Source organism: Cydia amplana, chromosome 10 (genome assembly GCF_948474715.1).
Source record: "Cydia amplana chromosome 10, ilCydAmpl1.1, whole genome shotgun sequence".
NCBI classification, from domain to species: Eukaryota; Metazoa; Arthropoda; class Insecta; order Lepidoptera; family Tortricidae; genus Cydia; species Cydia amplana.
This window is the reverse complement of record NC_086078.1, coordinates 18,275,528-18,303,175: the sequence shown is the minus strand read 5'-3', so window position 1 is coordinate 18,303,175 and position 27,648 is coordinate 18,275,528. Positions and strand designations below refer to the sequence as shown.

General features: G+C 35.6%; 1 protein-coding gene across 1 annotated transcript; it reads right to left on the bottom strand.

Moving 5' to 3' along the window:
* Window positions 1-3,117: 3,117 nt before the first annotated feature.
* On the bottom strand, window positions 3,118-26,334 carry LOC134651490 (serine/arginine repetitive matrix protein 1-like). The gene is made up of 7 exons (XM_063506605.1): window positions 25,218-26,334; window positions 22,867-22,970; window positions 18,881-19,064; window positions 17,856-17,915; window positions 12,771-12,960; window positions 9,167-9,347; window positions 3,118-3,486 (listed from the first exon to the last, which is right to left on the bottom strand). Exons 1-7 carry the CDS (start codon window positions 26,044-26,046, stop codon window positions 3,445-3,447), a joined length of 1,590 nt encoding a protein of 529 aa, XP_063362675.1. The 5' UTR covers window positions 26,047-26,334; the 3' UTR covers window positions 3,118-3,444.
* Between the last annotated feature and the right edge of the window lie 1,314 nt (window positions 26,335-27,648).

The window sequence follows — 27,648 nt, the reverse complement described above, 5'->3', positions numbered from 1 at the left end:
AAAAAACCCCGGTTAAGGTAACCGGTTCCGGTCCCTGATCGTATGAGACAGAGGATTTTTTAACATTTGCGGAATTGGCCCCATAGTAAAAGTTGTTCAGTATAACCTACAACTACATATTCAATTATTAACCCCTCAAATTATGTTCAGACATAACAAAACCGCTGTGTGTCATCTACATGGCATCTGACTTTTTTATGGAAAAATATAGTCATTTTCAGGTAACGGAATAACTGAATTTATTAAGATACACAGGCACTGAATTAAAAAAAAACGCATTTAAGTAATCGGTTTTCAAGATCGAAGTGATCCCATAACTGCCCCGTGAGATTTTTTTACTAAAAACCAGCTCGTGTGTGAGTCTAGTCTTCATTAATAAAACCGTAGTGATATAGTGACACGTCCACACATTTTCGCTGGTCAGTTATTTACCGCTTCTTTTATGCAGCTTCGACATAAAGGAGCAAACAGTTTATTTTATTTCTACTCGCATAATAATATTATTCTACTCTCTATGATAGGAAATTAAAGCAGCACCCGTAAAAGCCAAGAATCCTTGAGAAGTTTGGTTCCGTGCGTCTCAACGCGTTATACAGGATATAAAAAGCTTTGCTCCGAAAATTGGTCTTTTTGGGACGATCTGAATGGAGGATGAGTTGTGCTTAAAGTTCTATGCAGTGTTTATGAAAAGTACAGAGAATTTTGTACATTGACTGTTATAGGTGGTCAAACCAAATTTGTCAGTAGGTGAATAAGAATATAAAAAACCTACACTTATCCTTTTCTTTTGGGTACTAGTACTAGTGTAAGACAAATATAGCATGATTCTCTCTGTCTATGTTTGAAATGAGACAGTCCTTTAACAAACTATATTTGCTCTCGTACAATAATGTTGCTGTCGCACTCGCACTTTTAATACTAAACGAGATAAAAAATGTAAACGATTTGGCCATTAGGGGAGACTGGGGAGACTTGATGCTAGGGGGGATTTGGTCATGTAAATTATAAAACCGCAATGAATTGTCAATAAAAACTGTCCTAAAAGGAGCCAATCGCTATAAAAATCGGATTTTGACAACTTAGTAGAGTTAGAATTGCTATTTCATATTAATTTAAATACACTTGCGACAGTAATATAATATTAAGTGTGAGTAATAAAGACAGGAAGTTACAGAGGTCAATGTACAAAATTCTACTTGTTCAGTGACATCCTTTAGCTTATTAGATCATGTGTTATAAACAAACACACATATTTAGGCTTAATTAGTTTCATTTATTACACTATGAATATTCATGTCAATGCCATATTTAGTAGAGATTTTGTGCTCTATATATTCAAAATGATATTTTACTAAAAAGCACACCAACGCTTTACATGACATATTTAATATATTTTTCTATATAAAAATATGTAGTCATATTCACGAAATCTCTATTAAAGCCTGTTTCCATGCAGTTTTTTTTGCGATTTTATGATCAATCTCGAGATACCTATACTAAAATGTTCGAAAAGTATTAAATATTCATTAAATTTTAAATAATCAGGTAAATCAGTTAAAGGTAAAATGTAAACTAGATTTACCTTTAAGTAATCAGTCATTGAATGTAAAGGATGACTCACGCTAGAACGGTCCGGGTCCGGGACCAGGCTTCCGAGACTTCTTTTTATATGACAGGTGATTTATAGAAAACTGAATTGTCGGGCGCCCCGGCCCGGAGACGGACCGTTGTAGCGTGAATCATCCTTATAATCTAAATCATCTTCAAATATTTAAGATTACGAACGTTTTCAGATAAAATAAATTTCATTGTAAAAAGATTAGATTAGACAATCACTCAGACGTTGAAGATAAAAGTATCTCGAGTAATCTTCATCACGACCTACGATAACTCCAACAACATTAAGATAAAGATAAACACACATTCAAAAATATCGATACACGACCGATTCTAATTCAACCATTTGTTCTGATTTTGAGCTGGTTTTGATTCGACCTTGACTATCGACTTGGTGATTGGCGCATCTCGACTTTCACTTCATTTTTCACCAATCAACGTGGATGATCTCCAAGGTCGTATCAAAATGAGGTCAACACCGTACCAAGTTGTTCAATCTGAATCGGCTTCAAGGTGGGTATACAAATATTGGTGCACACAAAATAATCTATACAAAACTATATAGAATGTATAAATAACACTAGATATGTTTTTAATACCGATAATCCAAATTTACATCGCTGGTATAATTCAACTACTATTTACAACAAAACTAACGCTATTAAATATTCGTTGTACATAAAAACTACGTATCGTGTTCGATACCACCATAGAGAAAAAAATACATAGAGTGCTCACTCCATACATCAGTTTTAGTACCAAAAAGACTATTAGCATCTAGCATCGAGTAGAGGAACTATCAGTACTGCTATTTGACAATAGATGTAGCACCGACCGGAAAGTCTTATGCTGTTGAGATAAGACTCCGGTCGGTGCTACATCTATTGTCAAGTAGCAGTACTGATAGTTCCGCTACTCGATGCTAGATGTAGACACTGAAATTAATAGTCTGAACTGATGTATGGAGTGAGCACTCTTGTCTTACTATATTTCTCTATGATACCACGCAAGAAACTTACAAAATTACTAGAAGTTACACGAATAACAAAAATTTAAACAAAGAAATACGACCTTTAATTATAATATATCACTCATAATTTTTCGATTTTTTCCTCTGAGATATTCATAAAAATTTACAAGCCTCAATTAAGTATATTCAATTCAATCTCAGTCAAATTAGTGTATTTGTTTTATCCCTTTCTTCAAAAAGATTAATAGCTAATTGGTACGTTTATTAATAACGCCCTTTGCCTTTCCTTTCTAGTTCTCTAACTAGATTAATAGTCTTATATATACCGGGATATGAACCGTGATTACCTTTAGTATTGCGAGCCTTTCGCGCTCCCTATATTTCGACACAGATACATCCCGACACCACGGTTCATATTATCCCGGTCTATATAAGTCTAGTGATACTAACCGTGAATCATTAAAAACTGTTAGATTAATAGTAACTTTAGGTTAAGGGAAACTCAAAGCAGACCTTTTATTCCTCGTGCAACCTCCAGTAGCTTTAAAAGCTCCTGACACCACGCAACTAAACTTGAGCAAGCATACTCAAAAGTAATAAATCTGGTCGCGCGCCTCAAAATGCACGTGCTTCGACACGACCATCAACCATCAGGCCTGCTTATTCACTCTCTCACTCTCAGGTTCATTGATCTGTGGGATCACTTTAGCGTCTCTGTCAGCTTGGGTGAGCACCTCCTGGACGTGGATCGTCAGCTCGGGGCGAGCTAGCTGCGTGAAGGGGAGGAGCGCGCCGGCCACGTCCATGGTGTTGTTGATGTTGCGGTGCCAGAGCTCTAGCACGACGCTCCGCCGTTGCTACTTGTACCGAGGCGGGCCGAGCCAGCCGCAACCGAATACCTGGACAACAGAGTTTGTTGGTAAAGGGAGTGGCCAGTTACCATCAAAAATAAAAGTATCCATGGGAATGTTGAGATATTTTTTTGCTGACGAAAATCAAGTTCAAGTTCAAATATACTGTATGCATGTAGGCCTAGGAACAAGCATTTATGAATCGTAAAAGTATTATATACAATAATTATGTATATTATACATTAACAACATCTTAAAACCACACAAAGTGACCACACAAGTGAAGCGTCCAAACGTTAATTAATTTGACCGATAAATTTTCGGTCTTCGATTTAGAGATAGGGGTTGAGATCAAGGACCGGAAAACCCCTCTTTACGCTTAATCCTATCCATTCGGTAACCCAATCAATTCGGTTACCGTATCATTCGGTAACCCTATCATACTGTTACCTGATTGTAACGGTAAGCTTATTGAAACGGTAACCTTAACCTTTAACCGAGTTAATCTCAAAACCCCATCGCGTTAGGGTTTTTGTTAGGGGTTTTTAACCGGTTTTTATTCAGTTATGGTAACCTTTATTATCGGTTGCTTATTGGTTTGCTACATTCGTATTTAGTGATGTGCCGTCAGTCAAATACCTACTAAAAGAAAAGTTAATTTATTAATAGAACTAATCGTTTATTTTGTTATTTTTGTATTTTTTTTTAATTTTGCTTATTTTAATGTTTTTGTTTATTTTAATGTTTTTGTTTATTTTACTTATTTTGTCTATTTTTTTATTTTGTTTATTTTACTTATTTCATTTATTTTATTTGTTATTAATTTTGTTAATTTTATTGATATAATTGATTTTGATTATTTTGATTATTTTATTTATTTTGTTTATTTTGTTTATTTTTTTATATATTTTATTTATTGTATTTATTTTATTTATTTTGTTTGTTTTGTTTGTTTTGTTTGTTTTGTTTGTTTTGTTTGTTTTATTGTTTTATTTATTTTATATTATTTTATTATGTTATTTTATTTATTTTATTTATTTTATTTATTTTATTTATTTTATTTATTTTATTTATTTTATTTATTTTATTTATTTTATTTATTTTATTTATTTTGTTTATTTTGTTTATTTTGTTTATTTTGTTTATTTTGTTTATTTTGTTTATTTTGTTTATTTTGTTTATTTTATTTATTTTATTTATTTTATTTATTTTATTTATTTTATTTATTTTATTTATTTTATTTATTTTATTTATTTTATTTATTTTATTTATTTTATTTATTTTATTTATTTTATTTATTTTATTTATTTTATTTATTTTATTTATTTTATTTATTTTATTTATTTTATTTATTTTATTTATTTTATTTATTTTATTTATTTTATTTATTTTATTTATTTTATTTATTTTATTTATTTTATTTATTTTATTTATTTTATTTATTTTATTTATTTTATTTATTTTATTTATTTTATTTATTTTATTTATTTTATTTATTTTATTTATTTTATTTATTTTATTTATTTTATTTATTTTATTTATTTTATTTATTTTATTTATTTTATTTATTTTATTTATTTTATTTATTTTATTTATTTTATTTATTTTATTTATTTTATTTATTTTATTTATTTTAGTTATTTTAGTTATTTTATTTATTTTATTTATTTTATTTATTTTATTTATTTTATTTATTTTATTTATTTTATTTATTTTATTTATTTTAGTTATTTTATTTATTTTAGTTATTTTAGTTATTTTAGTTATTTTATTTATTTTGTTTATTTTATTTTTTTTATTTATCTTATTTATTTTATTAGGATAAAGTTCATTTATTTAACTTAAAAGGTAATAATAAAAAAATATTACAACTAACTATGAATTAAAAATTTAAAACCTAAACTAAAATTAAAATAAACCTACTTAAAAATTAAACTAATACTTATAATATTATATAAAAACTAAAATGCAATACTAATAAAATAGCTGTAAATAATATAATTTATTTTATTTGTTTTATTTATTTCATTTATATTATTTGTTTTATCTATTTTATTTGTTTTATTTATTTTAGAAATTTACAAAATTAAAAGTAGTAGTATGTAACTACAAAAGTTAAATTAATTCAGAATAACATTCTAACTGAATAAAACGTTATTTAGTATAATCCTACATCTGGAATAAATATTCCGTTTTGTCTTTTTCATTTAAAATAAAAGTGTCATGATTTATACACTTTCATTTTATTCTAAAATAACGAGTGCAAGAATTATTCTTATTCAAATCGATTGGAATAAGAATGAAATTTCTGTTTTTATTCTTATTCTTATTCAAGTTATTTTTTGCCCAACTCTGCTCTAGATTACTCTCGTGTTGTTGAAGGTGACTATTGAACAAAATCTGCAAAATATCTTTCATGTATGAAGTCAATTATTTGCACTTCCTAGTACCTTGAAGATAATAAATATACCTACACAGGCGAAGCAACATGCGTATTTAAATCGAAACGCTGCGCTCCGCTGGCACGCGCTACAACGCAAGTGCACCGAATGTTTAAAGGTCGTGGTATTTTCTATTGTATTAGGATATTTAGGATTAAGCAGAATGCGGTGAGAGTCATAGTGACAACAATAAAGCCTTATTATTGTACTACACTACACTATTGTTATCAGTGCTCTGCCGTGTCATGACTAATTGATGTAATTGTAGATACATGAGTTAGTGGTAACAAGGTTAAATGGCATTTATTTGGTCATATTATACGTCATATTATATGTAGTACAATGTATATAGATAGTAGATAGTAAAATGAATTTCACCCCTCTTTTCAATGGTCGGATTGATTTGAATTTTTTGAAGCCTTCGAAACGGTGATGATAATGTTATAATGAAGCTACATAGAAAGTAAACTGCGAAATTATAATTATGATGGTTCAATGTATATTTCTTTGCGTATTAAGTATGTATTTTGTTTATTATTCCTACCAGCCTTGAGGTCTTACGTATGCTATCTCTTCTTTCAAACCATAACTATTACTTTCATAAGTAATAGTTATGGTTTTAAAAAAGTGTTTTTCAATTAAAAGACATGTCAAAATCGCTTACCTTCCTTCAAGTTCTTTCTAATGCTAAAAAAAAACGAACTATAAACATAATTCGAAAACAGAAAAAAATCATGAGTTTTTTCCCCATTTGTTCCTGCCCAACGTGATCGCCGCGATACATGAGGCGGGGATATATGGGAATGATTTAAATGAAGCGCCTATTCCCATCTGTGCCCGGCGGGGAGAAATAGGAATACACCATATCGAGCCATTCCTTATTCTACCTTTAAAAACATCTTTTTTAGGGTTCCGTACCCAAAGGGTATAAACGGGACCCTATTACTAAGACTCCTCTGTCCGTCTGTCTGTCACCAGGCTGTATCTCATGAACCGTGATAGCTAGGCAGTTGAAATTTTCACAAATAATTAATTTCTGTTGCTGCTATTACAACAAATACTAAAAACAGCATATAATAAATATCTAAGGGGGGCTCCCATACAACAAACGTGATTTATTTGCTGGTTTTTGCGTAATGGTGCGGAACCCTTCCTGCGCGAGTCAGACTCGCACTTGGCCGGTTTTTTATTTTTTACATTAATTTAGGCACAGTGAGCCATTGAAGAGTTTCGCTATCCACCATCCGTTCAGAGCAGCTGAATTGTACCTGATGATTTAGTTATGACATTAAAATAAATACGGGTATCGTCCAATACCAAGACTATGCGGCAGTAAATTAAATTTGTAAGATTTTATTGCATAAAATCAGGTATAAATTAGTCAAGAAACATAATAGTTTCTTGTCTAATTTACTTCTATCTATACGTAACGCCTATACGGCACGCAGACTACATGTTTAATCCAGGAATATTATTTAGAATATAAAATCATTATTATATTTATTTGATTAACAATGAGATTATTCTTATTCAATTTTTTCACATACGAATTATTTCCGATCAAAACTATTTGAATAATTTTGACGGGAATAAAATCAACATGATTTTATTCTTAGGAATTCTTATTTAAATAATGATTTTATTCTTGAATGCCCAACACTGCTTACTAAGTATGTATGTATCTATTTAATTTAATCAAAACTATTTCACCTACCAATGTTATAGATACCCAATGAATATGTATAATGAATTCTGCTCTAGTAGCACGGTCGCATTTTTATCGTTTATCACCATGCCTGTCACGTTCTAACAAGTATGTAAGTGCGAAAGTGACGGGCATAGTGATAGTCGATAAAAATGGAACCGTGCTGAGCCCCCTGGTATTAATGAAAGATTTGTAGTATTAAAATAAGTTTATAACTGCTATAGATATATATTTTCTGATCGCTGTATTAAGCGGTACAAGGTAAATTACGACTTAGCTCATACAACTCACCGCATCTGAAAACATTTTAAACTAAAGTCTATTTTTTATTCGGTAGACTAAAATGACATTTCATAGTATGAACATCATGTGTCATTTCATTTCATACTATGAAATGTCATTTTAGTCTACCGAATAAAAAAATAGACTTTAATTGCTTATTATAAAATAAGCTCATAATAACTAGTACATATGTCATTTGTTAACAATGGTAAAATATCTACCACAATCCGCTAGCGCATGTATCTTTATCACAAAGTGATTTTTTTTTTAAATCACTTAGGATAAATTATACCTAACCTAACTAGGTACCAGTAAAATTACTAGTTAGGTGAACATTTTTCTTTAAATCAGTCTTTAATCTGTAGGTACCAAGTGTGAACCCGAAAATAAAAATAATAATCTAAGTAGCATAAAATATAACTAAATAATAGCAGATATTACTAGGATATGATGTTGTTTACTTGCAAGTCTTGCAACCCCTTTTCTAAAAATTTCTAAACTAGAATTGCTCCGAAATTAACAAAAACAATAGGAACACACAGGTATAAAGATAAACAAAGGAATGGCCGCGCTGCGGCTGACGCTCTAAAATAATACTGTAATCGCTCACTTATGTTTTCAACTTTAGCTTAAGGACTCAAAGTACAATATTGTTTGAATTGACAATAAGCGAAGTTACCGGCAAAAAAACTTGTTTGTGCTGGAGGCTTCATAGACCGCCCATGCCAACCACGGTTATTCAATAATAAGTCGAATTTAAGTCTGCGTAAAGATTACAATCGTTTGAACTGGTTGAAAACCTTATTATGAGGTAACAGAATAGACTGGGTTTTTATTTCGGTTACCGGTAACAGGGGTTAACTCGATCTGATACGGTTACCGAATCAAAGTGTTACCTTATCAGACGGTTACCGTTATGGTAGGGGTTTTTATAACCACTTCTAAAATAACCCTATAAAAAACCCCGGTTAAGGTAACCGGTTCCGGTCCCTGGTTGAGATCTATGTTCCGGATCGTACCTGGTCCAATAAATTTCAATGAGCAATTCATCCTGCTACGGTCCAAAATAGTATTTTTAATCAGTTGCCGCTGCAGCTCCAGCCGTCCTAGCCAAGGTGACAATCGCTTGCGCTTCGCCAACGAATCGCTTTGTGTCTCTCTATCACTCTTCCATATTAGTGTGACAGTGACAGTTGCGTTTCGTTCGCTACGTAGCGTTAGCTATTGGCATGTTGTCTACGGGGCCAGTTGTGAAAACCTGGCTACTCCCACCATACTTCCTAAATTAGATTACAATTACCTGGCAGACAACCAGCGCCATAAACAGCAGCACCAGCAACGCGAGCACCCCCCACACCACGCCAAGTTGCGTCAGCGCGAACACGTAAAGGGTCGGGTGGCACCACTTGTTGGGCTCGAAGAGCGTCGGCGCGAAGTCTGGCCACATGATGCCCAGCGTCCAGAGGTTGCCGAATCCGAACCTGGGGAGAAACAGGATTTTTCAACTGAAATAGATATCATACACTAAAGAAAAACTGACCCAGTCCACCGGTTAACGTCCAGAACACTATAACTATAGTCACGACCACGGCGGTACCCGTCCCAAATTCTCTGGTGTATGCTATTTTTGAAAGGCTAGGCGCCTTTGACTAACTCTCGCCTTAGACCAATGTCGTGGCAAGGCCGTAAGGGCGAGCAGTACGTGCTTGCACCTGCTATACGAAAAACAAATCAAAATATTTCATAAAATAATTTAATTTGGGGCATTTTTTTATCTATAGTTTATTTTTATGCTTAGTTTTTAAGCTTAGTTTTTAATTATAGTTTTCAATTTTAGTTTGTAATTTTTATTTTAAGGCTATTTATTATTTGTTTTATTACTTTTAGAATTTAATAAAGTTATGTTTTTTTAATTTAATTTGTTCTCTAGTTGAACAGGATTTTTAGTTGACCGTTTGGTGATATTTTCATTGATATCGGTTGATATACGTATACAACACGATTTAGAAAACGTATAAACTGAAATATCTTATACGAAATAAATAGTGACCGAGGTCTCTAATGCCCAGTGCTGGGATCAAACCAGCGTCTTCTGCACTCGCGGCAGATGACATAACAACTAAGCCACCCAGATTACCGTGGTATCAATTCAGGACTTGAAAAATGTAAAGCTTCATTAAGTTAGACCCACAGGGGCGAAAAATAAAAGGACTCTGCAATTTGTGCTGAAAAAATTCCGTCAATTCAGCATGAATTTGCAGTTTGAAGGGTACAAGCTCCGTCGCTTTTAATTTAAACCAACCCTACGAAAACAATCTAGAAATGAAATTTGAAAACATCAACGAAATATATTTGTTGTAAAAAATATGTTTTTACTTTATAGCCTTGAAATTGAGTTTTATTTTAACCCAAACCAACCCGTTGGTACTTACGTAAATGGATGACCCATTTATTATATGTACCTCTGAGAATATGTCTGCGGTTGGTCTCGAGCCACGACTCTTACCATACATGAGTCGCGGCCATTACACCGTAGACATATTTTTTGACCCTAATAACCTTTCGTACGTGTGTGGTGGTCACAAGAAGCATTGTATGTTCTTTTTAAATGGAATAGGAATGAAATATAATACATTTCTGAGTGTTAAAAGCAGTCTTATTTTTACCCGTGTATTTTATTTACCCCGCCTGACCCTATAGCAACAGTAGGTAATATTAAGTCAATCTCAACTCAAATTTACTACGTAACTATTTCCATAGAAGCTATATATTACTTTGAGAAGTTGCTAGACCGTGATTCGCTAATTTGCTTTGACTTTCAATGTTTGTGTTGTTAGTTAGTACCTATATCGTTCTAGATAATTCACATGCCAATAGACTAGATGAATCTATTACCAAGTTTGCTTCACACTATCCCTATCCCCAGGTATTAAGTTTGCTTCACATTATCCCTATCCCCAGGTATTCATATCCGTTACTTTCACGTTTATAATATTAGTTTGAAAGATATTAAATTTCAGTAAACGTACAACAACATTAACCTATAAAATTAAAAAAAAAACTAAATCTAAAAATAAGTAAAACTAATCTTAAAATAAATAACTAAAAACTATATATTCCCCTGCGGCATGGTGCCGTAAATGCTGGCAGCATTTCCTCGCTGTATCGCAATACTTAGTCTGTATTATTAATAATATTACTAATATTAGTGAAATAGAAATGTATGACGATTAATGCGATGACGACATGCGACTGTACTACGAGTATGAAATATATATAGAGGTAAAAACTATATATAAACTTGCTTCTATCTAGTTCAATAGCTACCTAGTTATTACATTCACGAGCGAATGGAAAATGGTATACTGATAGAAGTTTTAATGAGCTCCTGCGGTCGTATTTATTCGGTTTTGCGGTTCCGTTCATTCATGATATTCGTTTCATAGAAACATGATATTTGCGAGTTGCAGGAATACGCTGTATGTGGAGTTTCACCAATAAATAATATTTTAAAAATATGCATAAAAATAATATTTTGTGCGGTGATGTACCTACCTACGGCTTGCAGAAGCTTCACACCTAAATAACCAGTAAAGAACTAAACTCTGTTTACAAAATAAAATCTTATTATATTTTAACGTTTTGGTACTTACACTTTGAAATACCTGGAAAACTCATGTGGTCTAGATAATAAAATAATCAGATTTATTATTATTTCTTAATATAATTTATCGTATCACCTTCGAATAGTTCGAATACCAATGTCCGAAAGAGAATTTAAATTTTTGCTAGCAAATCTTCTTACAGTTTGTTTTGATTTCTATGACACTTGAAATGGACTCCAATTAGATAAGTGACGTAACAGTTTAATGAAACCGTCATCAAAATTTAAGGACATTTTGAGTAATAATCCCGAGAATTTTGACATCAAATTTTGCAGGTAATTACGGGAAATACAATTTTGTATGGATATAGTTTAAGGCCCGAAATAGGACGTAGGATAGTTTTTGGCAATCATCAACATCATTCCACGCAGACGAATCCGCGGGCAAAGGCTAATATACAATAAATGTTTACTTAAAAATAACTAAGAAATCTTTGAATGCACGTTTCAAAAACTTTATCAAGGTAATCTTTCTTAACAAAAGAGTCCAAGAAACAGGCTTATCATTATATCCTATTACTCGTATCGGGGCCCGATTCTATTCGACGGAAAAACCCTAAAAGTCGCCCGGCCAATCCTATTTGTATACACAACTCCGATGTCAAAGGCCGGGTATTGTTGCCGTAAGCCTTATATTCGGTGTTTTAACAGGCTTAGAAAATTCTCGGTCAAACCTACACACCTGTCATGAATAAAATAATAATATCCAAGTAAAATTATATGTACAGATTATGTAGACGGGAGATCGATTCTGTTTAGACAATTTGATATCATTCATCATTTTGATACGACCTTGACCGTGAGTTAAATATGTTAATATCAATAAATTATGTATGTACGTAAAAAGGGTTTCGGCTAGAATACCTTCGTAATTCCTACCTATATAATTCAATAGGATTGATAACAAACTTTAGCGACTAATTTCATCTTTGTATCAAATATGCCGAGCTACTGGCAAGCTGACTCATCAATCAGTAATCCTACAGTATAACTTACCATCTTACCATTCTATCATCTACAGCATATACTTACCATGCCACGAGAAATATTCAAGGTATACGCCAGGATTCTCCGGCACACTGACATTAGAATTAGAAGATCTGCTAGCAAGCTGTGCCCACGGTAACCAACCTTCACAACCAACCTTTACATCAAGGGTATTTCAATATCTTTTTCTGGTCACTATCTTTTTCACGTCACCATTGGACCTACTGGGGAGCTGATACATCAATATACTCACCATCCCATTAGGAATATTGTCAGAGTGTACGCCAGTATTTTCTCCGGTATACTGGCATCCGAAGTTGAAGATCTGCTTGCAAGCTGAGCCCATAGCAGCCAGCAGATGCCGGCGCCGCCCGCCGCGCCGCCGACCACCATGTACACGGGGATTCGTGGCTCGGCCGGGCAGTCGCGGATGTATTGAACTCCTGCAGAATAAAACAAAACTTGATTTTAAATTCTTAGTCTTTAAGAGCAACCACTGTACTATACTTTTCTCAATAAATTATTTGTATTTGTATTTGTATTTGTATTATACAGTATACTGTATAAAGGTTACATCCCTATTGCGACTGTAGCAGCACGAAACGCCTATGTCAGTGTCAATTTTCTTGACAAATTGAGTTGCAGTCGTTGCCGCATGGCTGACTCGATGAAACGTTCAGATCTGGCTCGTTCTATGAAGGAGATTGACAGTGACATCGCTTTATCATGCTATTTGCAAAGCCGCAGCGCCATTTTTTAATGCGCTGTTTGGAGAGAATCACTTTTTTATTTTCAAGCCATCAGGTATGTTAGCCCCGAGGCATGTATAGATAAAGGAAGGAATGGAAAGATTCGCGCGCTTCTGGTAGCCTTCCGTAGCTCAGTTATTTCTAAAGGTCGCAAGTTCAAGTCCAGCCGCAAGCGGTAATTTTTCATATTTTTCCTATACAATTTTAAATATCGCTCGCAATATCTGCTGGATAAAAAATTGGTGTTATGTTATAAATGTTGAAGTTATCAAATAATTTCATGAATTATTGAGACTAAACCTTCCGTCCGTTTTAGTATTTCACTCTTGATTGTTGCTCTACATAATAGATCGCGCCGGAATTACGGCTTCAGTCCGCGTCCGGAATACATTATTAGCCTGAAACTGTAATTTTAGTGCAATGGATCATTGGTACGCTTTGCCGAAAATACGGACGCTACCGAAATTGTACGAATTGTTAGATTTCACAATTTCGATCGAAATAAAATAAGATATGAGCACGTTTTCTGTATGATTTAATTTTTTGTCAATTTGATCTCATTGTATTTGTCACTGGCGCGTGCGCCTCACTCATGTTTATTTAATGGTCTATCCTATACCACATATTATTAAGTAAGAAAACTCATACTGTACGAAGGGGGCACTCTAAGCTTAGGTACTTATTTCCTATTACATTCTTGTTATTATTATTTCTTCTTATTTCACTCTACATAGTTCTGTAATAACATCCAGCCCTTAACTGGCTTAAATTATCAATTTCCCAATAAACAAACTTCCAGTGTATTTATAGGTTTTAGTTTGATTCACGGTTGTGTAAAGATTATTGCATTATTCTTACCACCAAAACTCTCATGGTTCACAACAACAGCCCCTCGGATTTAACACTGTATAAAGTCTATTTTTTTATTCGGTAGACTAAAATGACATTTCATAGTATGAACATCATGTGTCATTTCATACTATGAAATGTCATTTTAGTCTACCGAATAAAAAAATAGACTTTAGGTACTTACTTAGTAACAAACTAAAGACTTAACAGAACGGAGCAAATGTTTTGCTTCCAGTTGATTTGTTGAAGGCAAATGTTTGCGACACAGCCCCCGGCCCCGGCGCCGGCAATCAGGCCGGCTCGGCTCAGTGCTGGCTAACAAAATTTCCAGTGTTTTTATTTTGACTCTCGTATTTTGTATATATTTCTACTATAGTTCGTTTTTTTAGCTTTAGAAAGAAGGTTGACAATCTTGACGTGTCTTTTTATTGTGAATGATTGATTGAAAAACGCTTTTTATAAATTAGTTTATATAAATAGATAAATAAATAAATATTATAGGACATTCTTACACAGATTGACTAAGTCCCACAGTAAGCTCAAGAAGGTTTGTGTTGTGGGTAATCAGACAACGATATACGAGTATATAATATACAAATACATAAATACATGGAAAACAACCAAGACTCAGGAACAAATATCTGTGCTCATCACATAAATGCCCTTACTGGGATTCGAACCCAGGACCACGTTTTCACAGGCAGGGTCACTACCCACTAGGCCAGACCAGTCGTCGTAGTAGTCGTCAGGTAGTCAGTATATTACTTATGAAAGAAAAATAATAAATAATCGCATAGGATTTATAATTGTTTTATTTGCTGTGACTTATTTAAAAAAAGTGTGTTTTAATAAAAAAAGACACGTCAAGATAGTTAAAAAAAAAAACCGGACTATACCTACTTATATAATATACGAACGGGTCTACCACGATATCGAAATGTACTAATTGTTTATTTTTAGATGTTAATATTGTTTGAATTGTATAAATAAGCAGTGGTTTGGTATTTTTACTGTTATGCTGTTTGACTTGTATTGAAATAAATAAATAAATATCATTTTAATGTTTTTACCTTAAATCCGACCACATGTGGTCTTTCCGTGACCACAGCTGTTGCAACTCTGCTTAAACGTCGTATTTTAAGATATATTATATCTTTATCGCAAATCGTATCTCGGTAGACCCGTTCGTATAGTTAAATACATACATTCGTCGGCGCAGAATCACGATTTATATAATAAAAATATCCTCTGTCCTTCCTCGAGGCTCAAACTATCTTCATATCCATCTAAATCGGTTCAGTAGTTTAGGTTAGGTTAAAATTGTACAAAAAAATAGTAGGAGGTTCAAAATATTTTATATAGTATATCCATAGGCCAGCCATAGGCCAATTCTATCCAGAATTCCCGACATCGGGATCGCTTCAACATCATTGACGGAGTGATCCGTCAAAGCCCGCAGATGAAAATATGTCAACATTAACGTGTTGACGACACGTTGACGTGGCGTGTGACAGCTATTGTTTTTGACGGAGTGTAAAAAAATGTAGAAGGTAGGTGTAATCATAGCAGCATCAATAGTAGCGAATGATAACACTTTAAACTCTCACGTTTTGTATACATATTTAATTACACAAACGGGTCTACCGCTATATCATTTCATTGTTTTTACCTAGTAAGTAGCGGATGAATCAACGCGACAGAAGTATCCATATATTTGTTTAATTTCAACTTTATGTTTTTTCTAACGCTAATCTGTCTGATCGGTGGTCCGATCCTATTAAAATATAACAATATTTGTTTTACGAGCATAATAATAATTAATAAAAAATATTCGTTCTATTATCAAACCTTTTATAATCAAAATGGACGTTAATTTTATCTCGACGAAAATCCGGGGCGAAATTAAGTCGGATAATCTGAAAATATGTTAAACTCGGGTCTATAAAAAGTACAATAAAAGATTGGATGACCTTTATGAAGTAAGTACATTTGGTTGGGTGAAAATTCAATAAATAACTAGGTATAGGGATTTAACATTGAAAGGTTAGAAGTGAATTACGTTACTTTGAAATTAACATTTCTATTAGGAACATACCTACTTTATTTTATTATCTATCTGGTTATATCCTTATCTCTGATGCGATAGTAGTATTTTTCATCACACTTGCACTAATAGTATGTATATGGAGACGGAGCCTTCTTCAATTGGTTATAAAACAAAGTAATTAAGAAATTAATTAACACTAAAACCTGAATATAACGTACTTATTACGTACATTATTGTTAATATTGTTATAATTGTAACAGTAAAATAAAATACGTAAATGAAAATCTGCAAAAATGAGGAGCGAAAGATGACAGATAATAAAAGTAGGCGGATAAACTTGATGAGACTTTTAGAAGATTACTTGTCTTAATTAATTAAGATTCTCGGTTATTAATGTTATTATAATTATTTCATTCTAAGCATCTTTCAGCTTTCTCTGTGATTTAAAGTGTTTCTAGCCAAATTGGAAGTTTATTTTACATAAACAATGTTTTATATTTATCGTGTCGTGTACCGTTTGTCCAAAGAGTTTTGCTTTGTTAACTCTTTTAGTATAATTATAATACTGCGTTCGTGGTCAACGGGTAACCACAAACGCTATATAAAGGTCGGGATGTAGTATAAATTAAATAAACGCGATATAATCCGTTTTAATAGTTATATTTCTTTTAGTATACTTTTAGTGTAGTATACAGGTAAAACGAATATTTAAAAATTACTATGCTTAACTTAACCCGTCTAGCATCTATACATTTCTCTGTGCCTGATGATTTGTAAATCTCCTCGAAATATAAACCCGCCGCCTGCCTTAAGCCCCGAACCCGAAAGGGCAGGGTTTTGGAACTCGTATGAAAAGGATTGAGTTTTTGTGGGGCTTTTATTAACGCTGGATTACTTTTGGTCAGAAGTTTTAGGGAATTAGCTTAACGAATACACAGGGAGTTTTAAATGGGCCAGTATTATCGCTTTCAGTGTTAGCTTAACGTGTATTATTAAATAGCATGTTGTTTTATACTTAATATTCTACAGTAGGTATAATAAATCGTTTCCCAAATACTGTGTGTATTTAATGTTTAGTACATTTATAGGACCACCTATTTCAATATTATCCTTCTTTTTCTTTAAAATACATTAATTGGGTAAATTTGTGTTTTTGTTAGTGGGTATAAATAAATAAATAAATATTAGGGGACGTCTTACACAGATCAACCTAGCCCCAAACTAAGCAAAGCTTGTACTATGGGTGCTAGGCGACGATATACATACTTATATTCATAATTAACTTGTAGTATTGTAAATTTATACTATCTTGTACTCGTATTATAGCACCACCTAGTTGTTAATTCGTTTGGCTATTACTGTCTCACCACAGTCCTCACGACACAGGCTTGACCTAGTGTGAGGGCTACTGTTAATCCTGTAATGTAACGTATGTATTATATAGATAAATACATACTTATACACATAGAAAACATCCATGACTCGGGAACAAATATTTGTGTTCATCACACAAATAAATGCCCTTACCGGGATTCGAACCCGGGACCATCGGCTTCACAGGCAGGGTCACTACCCACTAGGCCAGACCGGTCGTCAAGCCAGACGGCCAGACGGTCGTATGAACTACGAATGTGTAAAGATTTTTAAAATATTTGTCTTAAAGATTATATTAAAAATATTAAAAAGCACTCACCCATGATCATCATGATGACAGGCAACGTCGAGAGACAGGCAAGGAAGACAGTCATGAGAACTGCAACAATCATACAAAAAAATACAATAATAATAAAAATATATAATTAGATATTAATACATTTTTAGTGTGTGTGGACTGTAGTACTATTTTTTATATTTTGTGCAATAAATAAAACAAGAATAAATAAAAAAATACTTAAAAAAGCATTCCATCTTACCATGGTGCACTGTTAGAAACATATATAATTTATTTAGTATGAAAGGTACTCTGAAAACTATTCTGTAGAGAATCCTTGCTTCGTTCTCCTCAGTGCTGAGGGTCGTAAGACTACAGATGTACAAGGTGCGGAATGTTTCCAAAAAGCTGGGTAAGTTCTCAGAAATTTCAGGAAAATTTCACAGGAAACAACGTTCGGCACACGAAGTCCATAGTCCCCGAGACCTCCATATTGGCGTCCTTCAGCTGGTACGCCACGGAGCCGTACGTGGTCAACCCGATGCCAAGTCCGAGGCTCCGTTCGTTGGACTTGGCCTAGTTTTACTTACTCGTCCTGTTCATAATTTTAGCCGCTCGACACGCGAAGTCCATAGTCCCCTAGGTCTCTATATTGGCGTCCTTCAGCTGGTACGCCACGGAGCCGTACGTGGTCAACCCGATGCCAAGTCCGAGGCTCCGTTCGTTGGACTTGGCCTAGTTTTACTTACTCGTCCTGTTCATAATCTTGGCCGCTCGACACACGAAGTCCATAGTCCTCGACGCCTCCATATTGGCGTCCTTCAGCTGGTACGCCACGGAACCGTACGTGGTCAACCCGATGCCAAGTCCGAGGCTCCGTTCGTTGGACTTGGCCTAGTTTTACTTACTCGTCCTGTTCATAATCTTGGCCGCTCGACACACGAAGTCCATAGTCCTCGACGCCTCCATATTGGCGTCCTTCAGCTGGTACGCCACGGAGCCGTACGTGGTCAACCCGATGCCAAGTCCGAGGCTCCGTTCGTTGGACTTGGCCTAGTTTTACTTACTCGTCCTGTTCATAATCTTAGCCGCTCGACACACGAAGTCCATAGTCCCCGAGGCCTCCATATTGGCGTCCTTCAGCTGGTACGCCACGGAGCCGTACGTGGTCAACCCGATGCCAAGTCCGAGGCTGCGTTCGTTGTACTTGGCCTGTTCTCCGCAGAGGCGTCGCTGCTCGTCGCCGGACACCTGGGGGACAATGGTGAATATTCAAGTTCAAATTATATGAGAAATAAGTACAATATCTTTGAGAAAAACTTTTTAATACAATAATCGTTGACAGTATTTCTTGAGACCTAACTCAGTAGGCTTGCGTTGTTTTGCAACTTTAGTCTACATCCTACATTGTCTTTGGTTAATCGGATCATAATATTGTTTGCGCTAAATTTCAGTCTAGTCAGACATCGACATTGCTGCCAATATACGGCACAAATAATACAATGCGGCCTTAGAGTGTTCACTTGTTGACCGATATTTTGAGCATCCCTACTAAAATGGCGATTAGCAGACGAATCGCCTAATGGTAAGCGATTACCGTCACCCATGGATACCCGCAACATCAGAGAGGTTATGATAAGCGGCATATATTTGAACATAATGAAATAGCCGTTCTAACATTCTGTTACTTACAAGTAAGAGCCGTTCTTTCAAGCATTCTAACATTATATTTCTTAGCAAATGGCAACCGTATTTATCAATTATTTTAGAGTACACCATCAATTCTGCTCAACACGAATTACAGACCTAACGGCTATTGGAAACACATTCAATTGTTTTCCGTATTCTCGGGCCAAATTCTAAATTCAAACTCGTTTTCCGATAGCTGTTACTATTCTATTTTAATGCGTTATGGAGTAACATTAGAACGACATCTTCGAATAATCGATCAGATTTTAATAATAAAGTTATACTGTAGCAATATTATATGTATTTCATAATATGTGATGTGTTTTTAGGGTTCCGTAGCCAAATGGCAAAAAACGGAACCCTTATAGATTCGTCATGTCTGTCTGTCTGTCTGTCTGTCTGTCTGTCTGTCCGTCTGTCTGTCCGTCCGTATGTCACAGCCACTTTTCTCCGAAACTATAAGAACTATACTGTTGAAACTTGGTAAGTAGATGTATTCTGTGAACCGCATTAAGATTTTCACACAAAAATGGAAAAAAAACAATAAATTTTTGGGGGTCCCCATACTTCGAACTGAAACTCAAAAATTTTTTTTTTTCATCAAACCCATACGTCTTCGATAGGTCTTCAAAAATCATATTGAGATTTCTAATATCATTTTTTTCTAAACTGAATAGTTTGCGCGAGAGACACTTCCAAAGTGGTAAAATGTGTGTCCCCCCCCTGTAACTTCTAAAATAAGAGAATGATAAAACTAAAAAAAATATATGATGTACATTACCATGTAAACTTCCACCGAAAATTGGTTTGAACGAGATCTAGTAAGTAGTTTTTTTTTAATACGTCATAAATCGCCTAAATACGGAACCCTTCATGGGCGAGTCCGACTCGCACTTGGCCGCTTTATTTTACTATGTAGCCAACGATTCTTAATTTGCGACCAGTTCACCAATATTTCCGAGTGTATAGGTACTATAGGTATGTATTCCTCTGACCCGATTCGAGTGGAATCATTAAACCCCCACAGGCGTTATTACCTGATTCGAATGCATTAACGGGTTACCGGCGGCCGATTATTGCATAGATTATTGCAGTGGACGGAATGTGGGGCGGGGAAATGTCAGGAGGAAAATGGGACAGGTTTTAATAGCGGTTCTCAACAAGGGGAAACAGATAGGTCATTGACAGATTTAGGTTAACTAGAAAAACCAGGTATAGAACCAGAAACGTCTGCGAACGATGCTATTAAGCTTGAAATAAATTTAAAAGTGGAAAAATACTGTCTTGAATGAGCCTTGAACTCACGACCTCTGGATCGTTACTCCAGCGCTCTGCCATCTGAGTCTTAGACCTCTTCCGTAGCCAGCAAATCTCAGATGGCAGAGCGCTGGAGTCAATCCAGAGGCCGTGAGTTCAAGTCTCACCCAAGACAGTATTTTTTCCGCTTTTAAATTTATTCTAAGCTTAATAGGTATAGAAGTTTGAATAGAGCTCAAAAATTACCCCAGCACGTGGAACTGTATGTAAAGTACTGCGCGCAGTGACGACGTCAAATATAATTTCATTTTAGCCAATCAAAACTTTTGTTTCGTAGGTATTTATTAGGTTCTTAAAAGTTCACCGTAGAGTTCTATCTCGTAGAAAATCAGATACATGCACATTGTAAAGCTTTTAGTTTACGAACAGAAAATAGTTAAAGTTAAATAAAGCCGCTATTCCTCCCACGTGTTCCATTATTATAAAGTTCACGCCATAAGGGCAGGGTACCTCGCATCCTGACCTTCCAACTTCTGACTAGAGCCGGAACTTATTGGCACGGATATAAGTACATAGGTAGCTATTATCATACTACCCCTAGTGTAAATTTAATTCGATAGCGTGACGTACAGGTTTGCGTTAAGTGTCATTTTGTATTGAGAAATTAAAAATAACAAAAGTGGAGATTGCATGATTTTGTGCACGTACTTAGTATGCACTTATGTGTTTGAGTATGTGTGTGTACTGTGTGTGTGTGTGTGCGCGCGTGTATATGTCTGTGATTGTAAATGTATGCATATGGTTAGCTTAAAAAATATTGTATTGTACACATCATCATCATCATCATCAGGCTATATTAGTCCACTGCTGGACATAGCCCTCCCCTAAATAAAAAGCGCCAAAGCGCCCTGTCTTCAGCTTGCCGCATCCAGCATCGATGACACATATTCAACTATTTATAGACGCTATGTATCTTATATCTTTAAACCAAACCAAAAGTATGTAGGGACTTTAAGCAGCGGACATGGACAGACAGACAGACAAGCCAAGCCAAGTCCCAAAATGAGAAATCCAAAGTCTCGAGTGACCAACCCTAGTCCCAACATAATAAATTAATCACGAACCTTATTTGTCGTCGGACTTCATAACCTATTGTGCGGTCACCAAAGCCATTCGTCATCCCTGTACCTACGATTTTGCAATGTCACCTTCTCCGGGGTTTCCGTAGGTACCTACAATAGCTACTAAGCCTTGCTTTTGTTGTCTGGAGATTGTTCATCACACAGTTTGTCAACTGTTTTATTTAGGAATTTATTTTCTGTGTCGACATGTTATTGTGTCACTTGTGTCATTCAATTTGGTAAAATAAACATAAAACGAACCAAATGAAAAAGGGTGTGTACTTATTTCTTTTTGTTATTTTGCTTGTTAGCCAGATAATATTAATTACTAGGTATCAACTCTTCAAACTTGCTTAGTGACTTGAAAGCCCAATATTAAAACAGATTATATCTACCACAAAAATGCATGTTTGTGTTTGTGTAGTTTAAAAACCTTAAAACTAAAGTTTTGAGACTGATACAAGGGAAAATAGCCATGGCAACCAGTGACAAGAAAAATTTGATTCATCACCCAAATACCTATTTTACCACAGTATGACCAGATACGGAACTCCGAAACAAAAAGCCGCAACGACGTAGTTTCAGAGTTTGGCTGGTTTTGGTGGGAAGTTTATCAACGGTCCTTGTCACGTCAGGTGGGTGTGAAAGTGACAGCTGGATCTGTGAAATAACATTTCCCGCATATTCTCATAGTCTAGGTGAGTCGACCACACCACGACAGTTGGCCAAATGCTGCTAAGGTTTAGAAACACTTTTAGCATCTATCTTTATGATGCTCTCCTCCAAACAAGCTAAGTCTATGATAAAAGAGGTAAACGAGTATATAAATCGTCTGATGGTAAGTAATTACCGTTGTCCATTGCCAACTGCAACGGGTTGCAAGTGCGCTACCGGCTCGGCTTGTGCTTTAAAATAGAAGTACGCTCACTTGGAGATTGGGTGTCGTATTTTAAATTTATTCTAAGTTTATAAGCGAACTGTCTTACCTGACTGACCGAGCTGGAGGCCCTCCTAGACCCTGACTCGGAGACGCCGCCCTGCCGGCCCGCCAGCGAAGCCCTGTAGGGTGACACGCTGCGGCCTCGCGATCCTGCACACATTCATCATAATCATTTATTTGTTGCAACCATGGTATTACAAGATATTCATTTATTTTAGTCAGTATTAAAATCTTTATCGATTTGTGTAACTATCCTACTTTTTCGATTATTTTGCTGTTTCCGCTACCCAAAGGTTGTCTGGAAGAGATCGCTCTTTAGTGATAAGACCGCCTGTTGTCTTCCTCTACATTTAATCAATTGTTCTTTTCTTTTGTATATTTTTACTGAGGTGTGCCAATTCAATAAAGAGTATTCTATCTATCTATTGACGATCTTCTAATGAAAGCCTTTGTTTTATCCTATTGTGTAAAATACTGTGTCTTTTTCTTTAAGAAATAAATATATCTAATCTAATCTATCTATAACCCGATTATTAATTTTTAAACCAATCTATAGACGAGTCACTAGAATCTCAAGTATGGTTTATTAAATGCAACATGCAACCAATTACAAAGTTAAACTTGTTTTTCATTCACTGTTACGACTTTTATCCGTGTTAAGGCAGAACACAAATCACAAAAAGCTTAATATGGATACTTCTGAATGTACAAATTCTTTAGACCCTTGAGCTCTTTGTCAAAAGTACCTTAATTTACTATTCAAAATACAATTTTCTGCATTTCAACCAGCCAGGTCGGGACCCATGTCACCATTCAATAGGTAAATACATCAATAATTAGAGTAAATTGCTGACAATAGGCAGAAATGCGAGGACCAATATTCCCCGGAAGGGATCCTGACAACGTTCAATACAACCCTTAACCAGGGTCCGAGGCATTTTCAGCTGTAGGTCATTTTAGAGACCTTTCACATGAAAGTGCGTTTAGTGCGCATTTTATAGGGATGTTTCTTAAAGAAAGGATGCTTAGCACATGGAATTTTTTACATTGACCCGCATTTTCCTATCTCTATCGCACCATTGACGTATATCTCAGGACGGGCCTTACGGGTACTAAAAATTGTACTAGCTCAGCGGTGCCAGTATCACTCACGAATTCGAGCCAATCGTGCAGTCTATCCAGTCTAGTCGTGGAGGCTGAATAGTTTTTATATGTATTTTGTACCTTAGACATTATTAGTTTATTTGAATTTTGTATTTTTGCCATTTATTTAATTTTTAGTGTATTTGAATTGTACTATATGTATTTTAGGAATAAGGACATTGTATACCGTAAACCGGTTGATTGTGACACTCACTAATAAAATAATTTTGTAACATCTGTAAACTGACATGCACAATCTGACAATAAATTATTACTTACTTACTAACGCAACTAGTTGCAACCAATCACGTGCGTTATGCGAAATTATCAACCAATCGCGTTGTAGCGGTGTCACACCGCTGTACTGGCCCTATTCATGCCCCATTCTTATTGCCCGTAAGGCCAGTCCTTATAGGTATACGTTAATGTATCGCACGCGATGCCGGTGGTCAATGACGTTGGTCGACCGGGACAGCAATATTATAATTAGGCGCGTGCGATAGAGATATGAGCAGATGGGTTAGCAATATACGCAATTCCTCTTGCGCAGCGTATTTTTTTAATGAAGTACTTAATTGACTGAGTTAGCCCGAAGTAGTGCGTCCCGAGCGTCTCCGTTTCAGCTTGGGCAAAAACGCGCTTAAAATGTGAACGTGTCCTTAGAATAGAAGTTACTAGCTTTACACCGCTTTAGGGCACGTAAAACACGTGTAAATCGATAGTTAATAAAGGAATTTCACAATAACTTAAAGTTATAATAGTGTATTTATAATTTCCAGAAGCCAATGCGGGGCGGTATCAAACTAGTTCAAACTTGTTATTAGTTTGATTGTTTCCGCAAAACTTGACTGCCCAGCCCTCTAACAGATGTAACAGCCATTGTAAAAGACATACCGTATACCGTATTATCGAGTAATAGATTCCAAATTCAAACGGGCTTTTCAATGTCTGTTACAGCTTTATTTCCTATTGGGGCAGAATTATAAGTAACAGTTACACTATGTTTACAGTTTTGATAGACCAGTTTAGATAGATAAACCAGTGGCTTTTTATTGAGAAGGAATACATCACGAGGATATTCTGAAGAAATTGGTAAAAATTCTAAGGAAACTTGTGATATAGGGCTTTATCTCTCCGAGAAATTAAGTATCGTTATTTTATCAATTTGTAGAGAAAGGCCTGTATTATACGTCTTTCTAATGATATATTGATGATGTTTTTAACTTAAAAAGGTTTTTAAGATAATGCACTTACCAGCAGCTTGGCTATCCTCACTCGCCCGCCTTTCCCTTGACACCAACGGCTCTTGGAACGTCAACGTCAGGCTGCCTCTTGGACTGACCCTGGCTGCATCCAGCTCTCCAGCCACCAAACTCCCCCTTGCACTCCTCTCTGAAGGCGCAATACTTCCCCTTGGACTCCTCTGAGGATCTGGCACTAAGGAACCTCTATGTGTCCTATTTGGCCGTTCCTCTTTCTCTTTAACTTCACCTATACTCCCGCGGGGACTCGTTCTTGGACTTGGACCCAGTTCTTTCTGACTCCGCGCTGGATCTATTTGTATGCTCGCAACGGAATGCCGTGGACTTCTTCCAACATCAGGCACTAGTGAATTCCTTGGCTGGTTCCAAGTTGCTTCTGGTACGAGACTCCGTCGAGGACTCCTCGCGCTCATGTCTGGAGTTAAACTGTTTCGTGGACTTCTGTTGAAGTCTTGAGGGTTTAAACTTAGTCTGGATCCATAAGGTATGTCGACGCCGAGGTTATTTCTGGTAGGGGCTAGACTGTTCCTTGTTTGAAGTGCTGATTCTGGTACTATTGAGCCTCTTGGAGATCTGGCAGCGTCAGGGACTAAGGAATGTCTGGGGCTTCTATGGTAGGTTTCCGCAGCCTCTGGAGCTAAGCTGGCTCGAGGGCTTCTCGGTGGAGGTGGGGTGTCCAGCTCATCGTCAGTCTCCGTGGTCGCTAGTGACGCCCTTCTTGAGGGCTGAGCTGATGACCTAGGGGATCTAGCTTGTGGAGACGTCGCTGCGCTTCGGGACGCGCGGCGGCGCCGGGAAGAAGAGGAAGTTCTGTGCAGCATTCTGTCTTCTTACATAGTCTGGGTAGATAATCTTGGTTCTCCTTGTTTAATTATGAATCTGAAACAAACAAAACACTTATTGGCCTCATTTTTCAATCTAAAAAAGTCGGTAAACTAAGGCACCAATTTAAACTTTCCCGTGCTTCCGTTGTATATCAAAACATTACTCGAGTGAGCTGAAACTTGCGGTAATCAAGCCTAATTTATCTCGGCGTCCGCCGGGAAAACATAAAATATTGCGGAGACATTTTCATTCAGTATCGGTAAATTAATTTTAAGTAAGCTCGGTACGGTACAGTTGAATCGTTTCAGTGCAAAATTATTTGCATTATGTTTGTACAAAAGTCGCATATTGATTGTGTAATATAATATATGTTAAGTTTATAAGAAAAAATTGAGCCCCCAATTTTACAGCCGTATAAAATGGTGCTGTACCGCGTCTTAATAGTTACTGAATTGTCAAACATATACATATGTATTGTATGTATATTTGACAACCAGAGTAACCGCGTAATGCATGGAGCCGAACAGCGCTGCGTCTAGGGTTTGCAGGACGGATCCGAAATGTATGGGAAAAACCGCGGATCCGGATCCAGATCCGGATAATTTCATACATTCCGGATCCGGATTTCCCTAGCTGCGTCATTTTAAGCACGGTTTTGCAGCTTCATTAGTGTTGCGGCGTCGTTGTTGCCGCCGTTGTATCGAACGTCACTAATTTTATCAAGGAAATTGACAAATACATCGGCGGCAACGACGCCGCAACAAGAATGCAAGTAGACATCAAAATGTCACTATTTAACGTTGTAATAATAAACTGCTGCGGTCGCAATCTGAATGTAACCTTTAGGATTAAGCCAGTCATTTAGCTTGTTTATACAACTAATTACAAATAGTGTTCCGTTTTAATAGAAACAACACAGAAGTGGCGTCTTCCCAATGGAATAGTTATTCTCGGAATAGCTCCGAGCTATACACCCCTCCCTGTCGGTCCGATTCGAACAATGCTTATAAGAATCGAAGAGATCGGTATCGTACCGCTGTGACTTCTTATAAGCATTGTTCGAATCGGGCCGTGAATTTGTGTGAGTATCTAAGTTGAACAAAGATTGGTTACTTTATGGAATGATATTTTTATTGCATTGCATCCAAAACATAATTATATAGGTAATATTATATATATCCTAGTGTTCAGAATCTTACTAACATGCCGCCAAAAATCCGCTCTCATACTTAAACTCGAAACTTGGCATGAACGTTTTTGTAACATAGATATTCATAAAAATTAATAATAGATAGAAAACTACTACCAGACATAGATATAAATGACTTGAATTATGTTCAGGTCAAATTTCATGTTATAATGGCGGCGCCGGTGTGAATTTTAACATGTGTAACTCAATGTCAATAAACATATAATGGTCAATTCAAATATACCCTGACGTACGGAAATACATAAATATATCTAAAGTACGTAATTTTGGAAACGCTCGTTGGCGCAAATCGGCTTTTTGTAGCGGTACAAAACTAATCTCCCCGTTGACAGTCGACTAAACGAAACAGTCGTAACAATCGGCCCTAAGCGCTACTGTATACAACAAT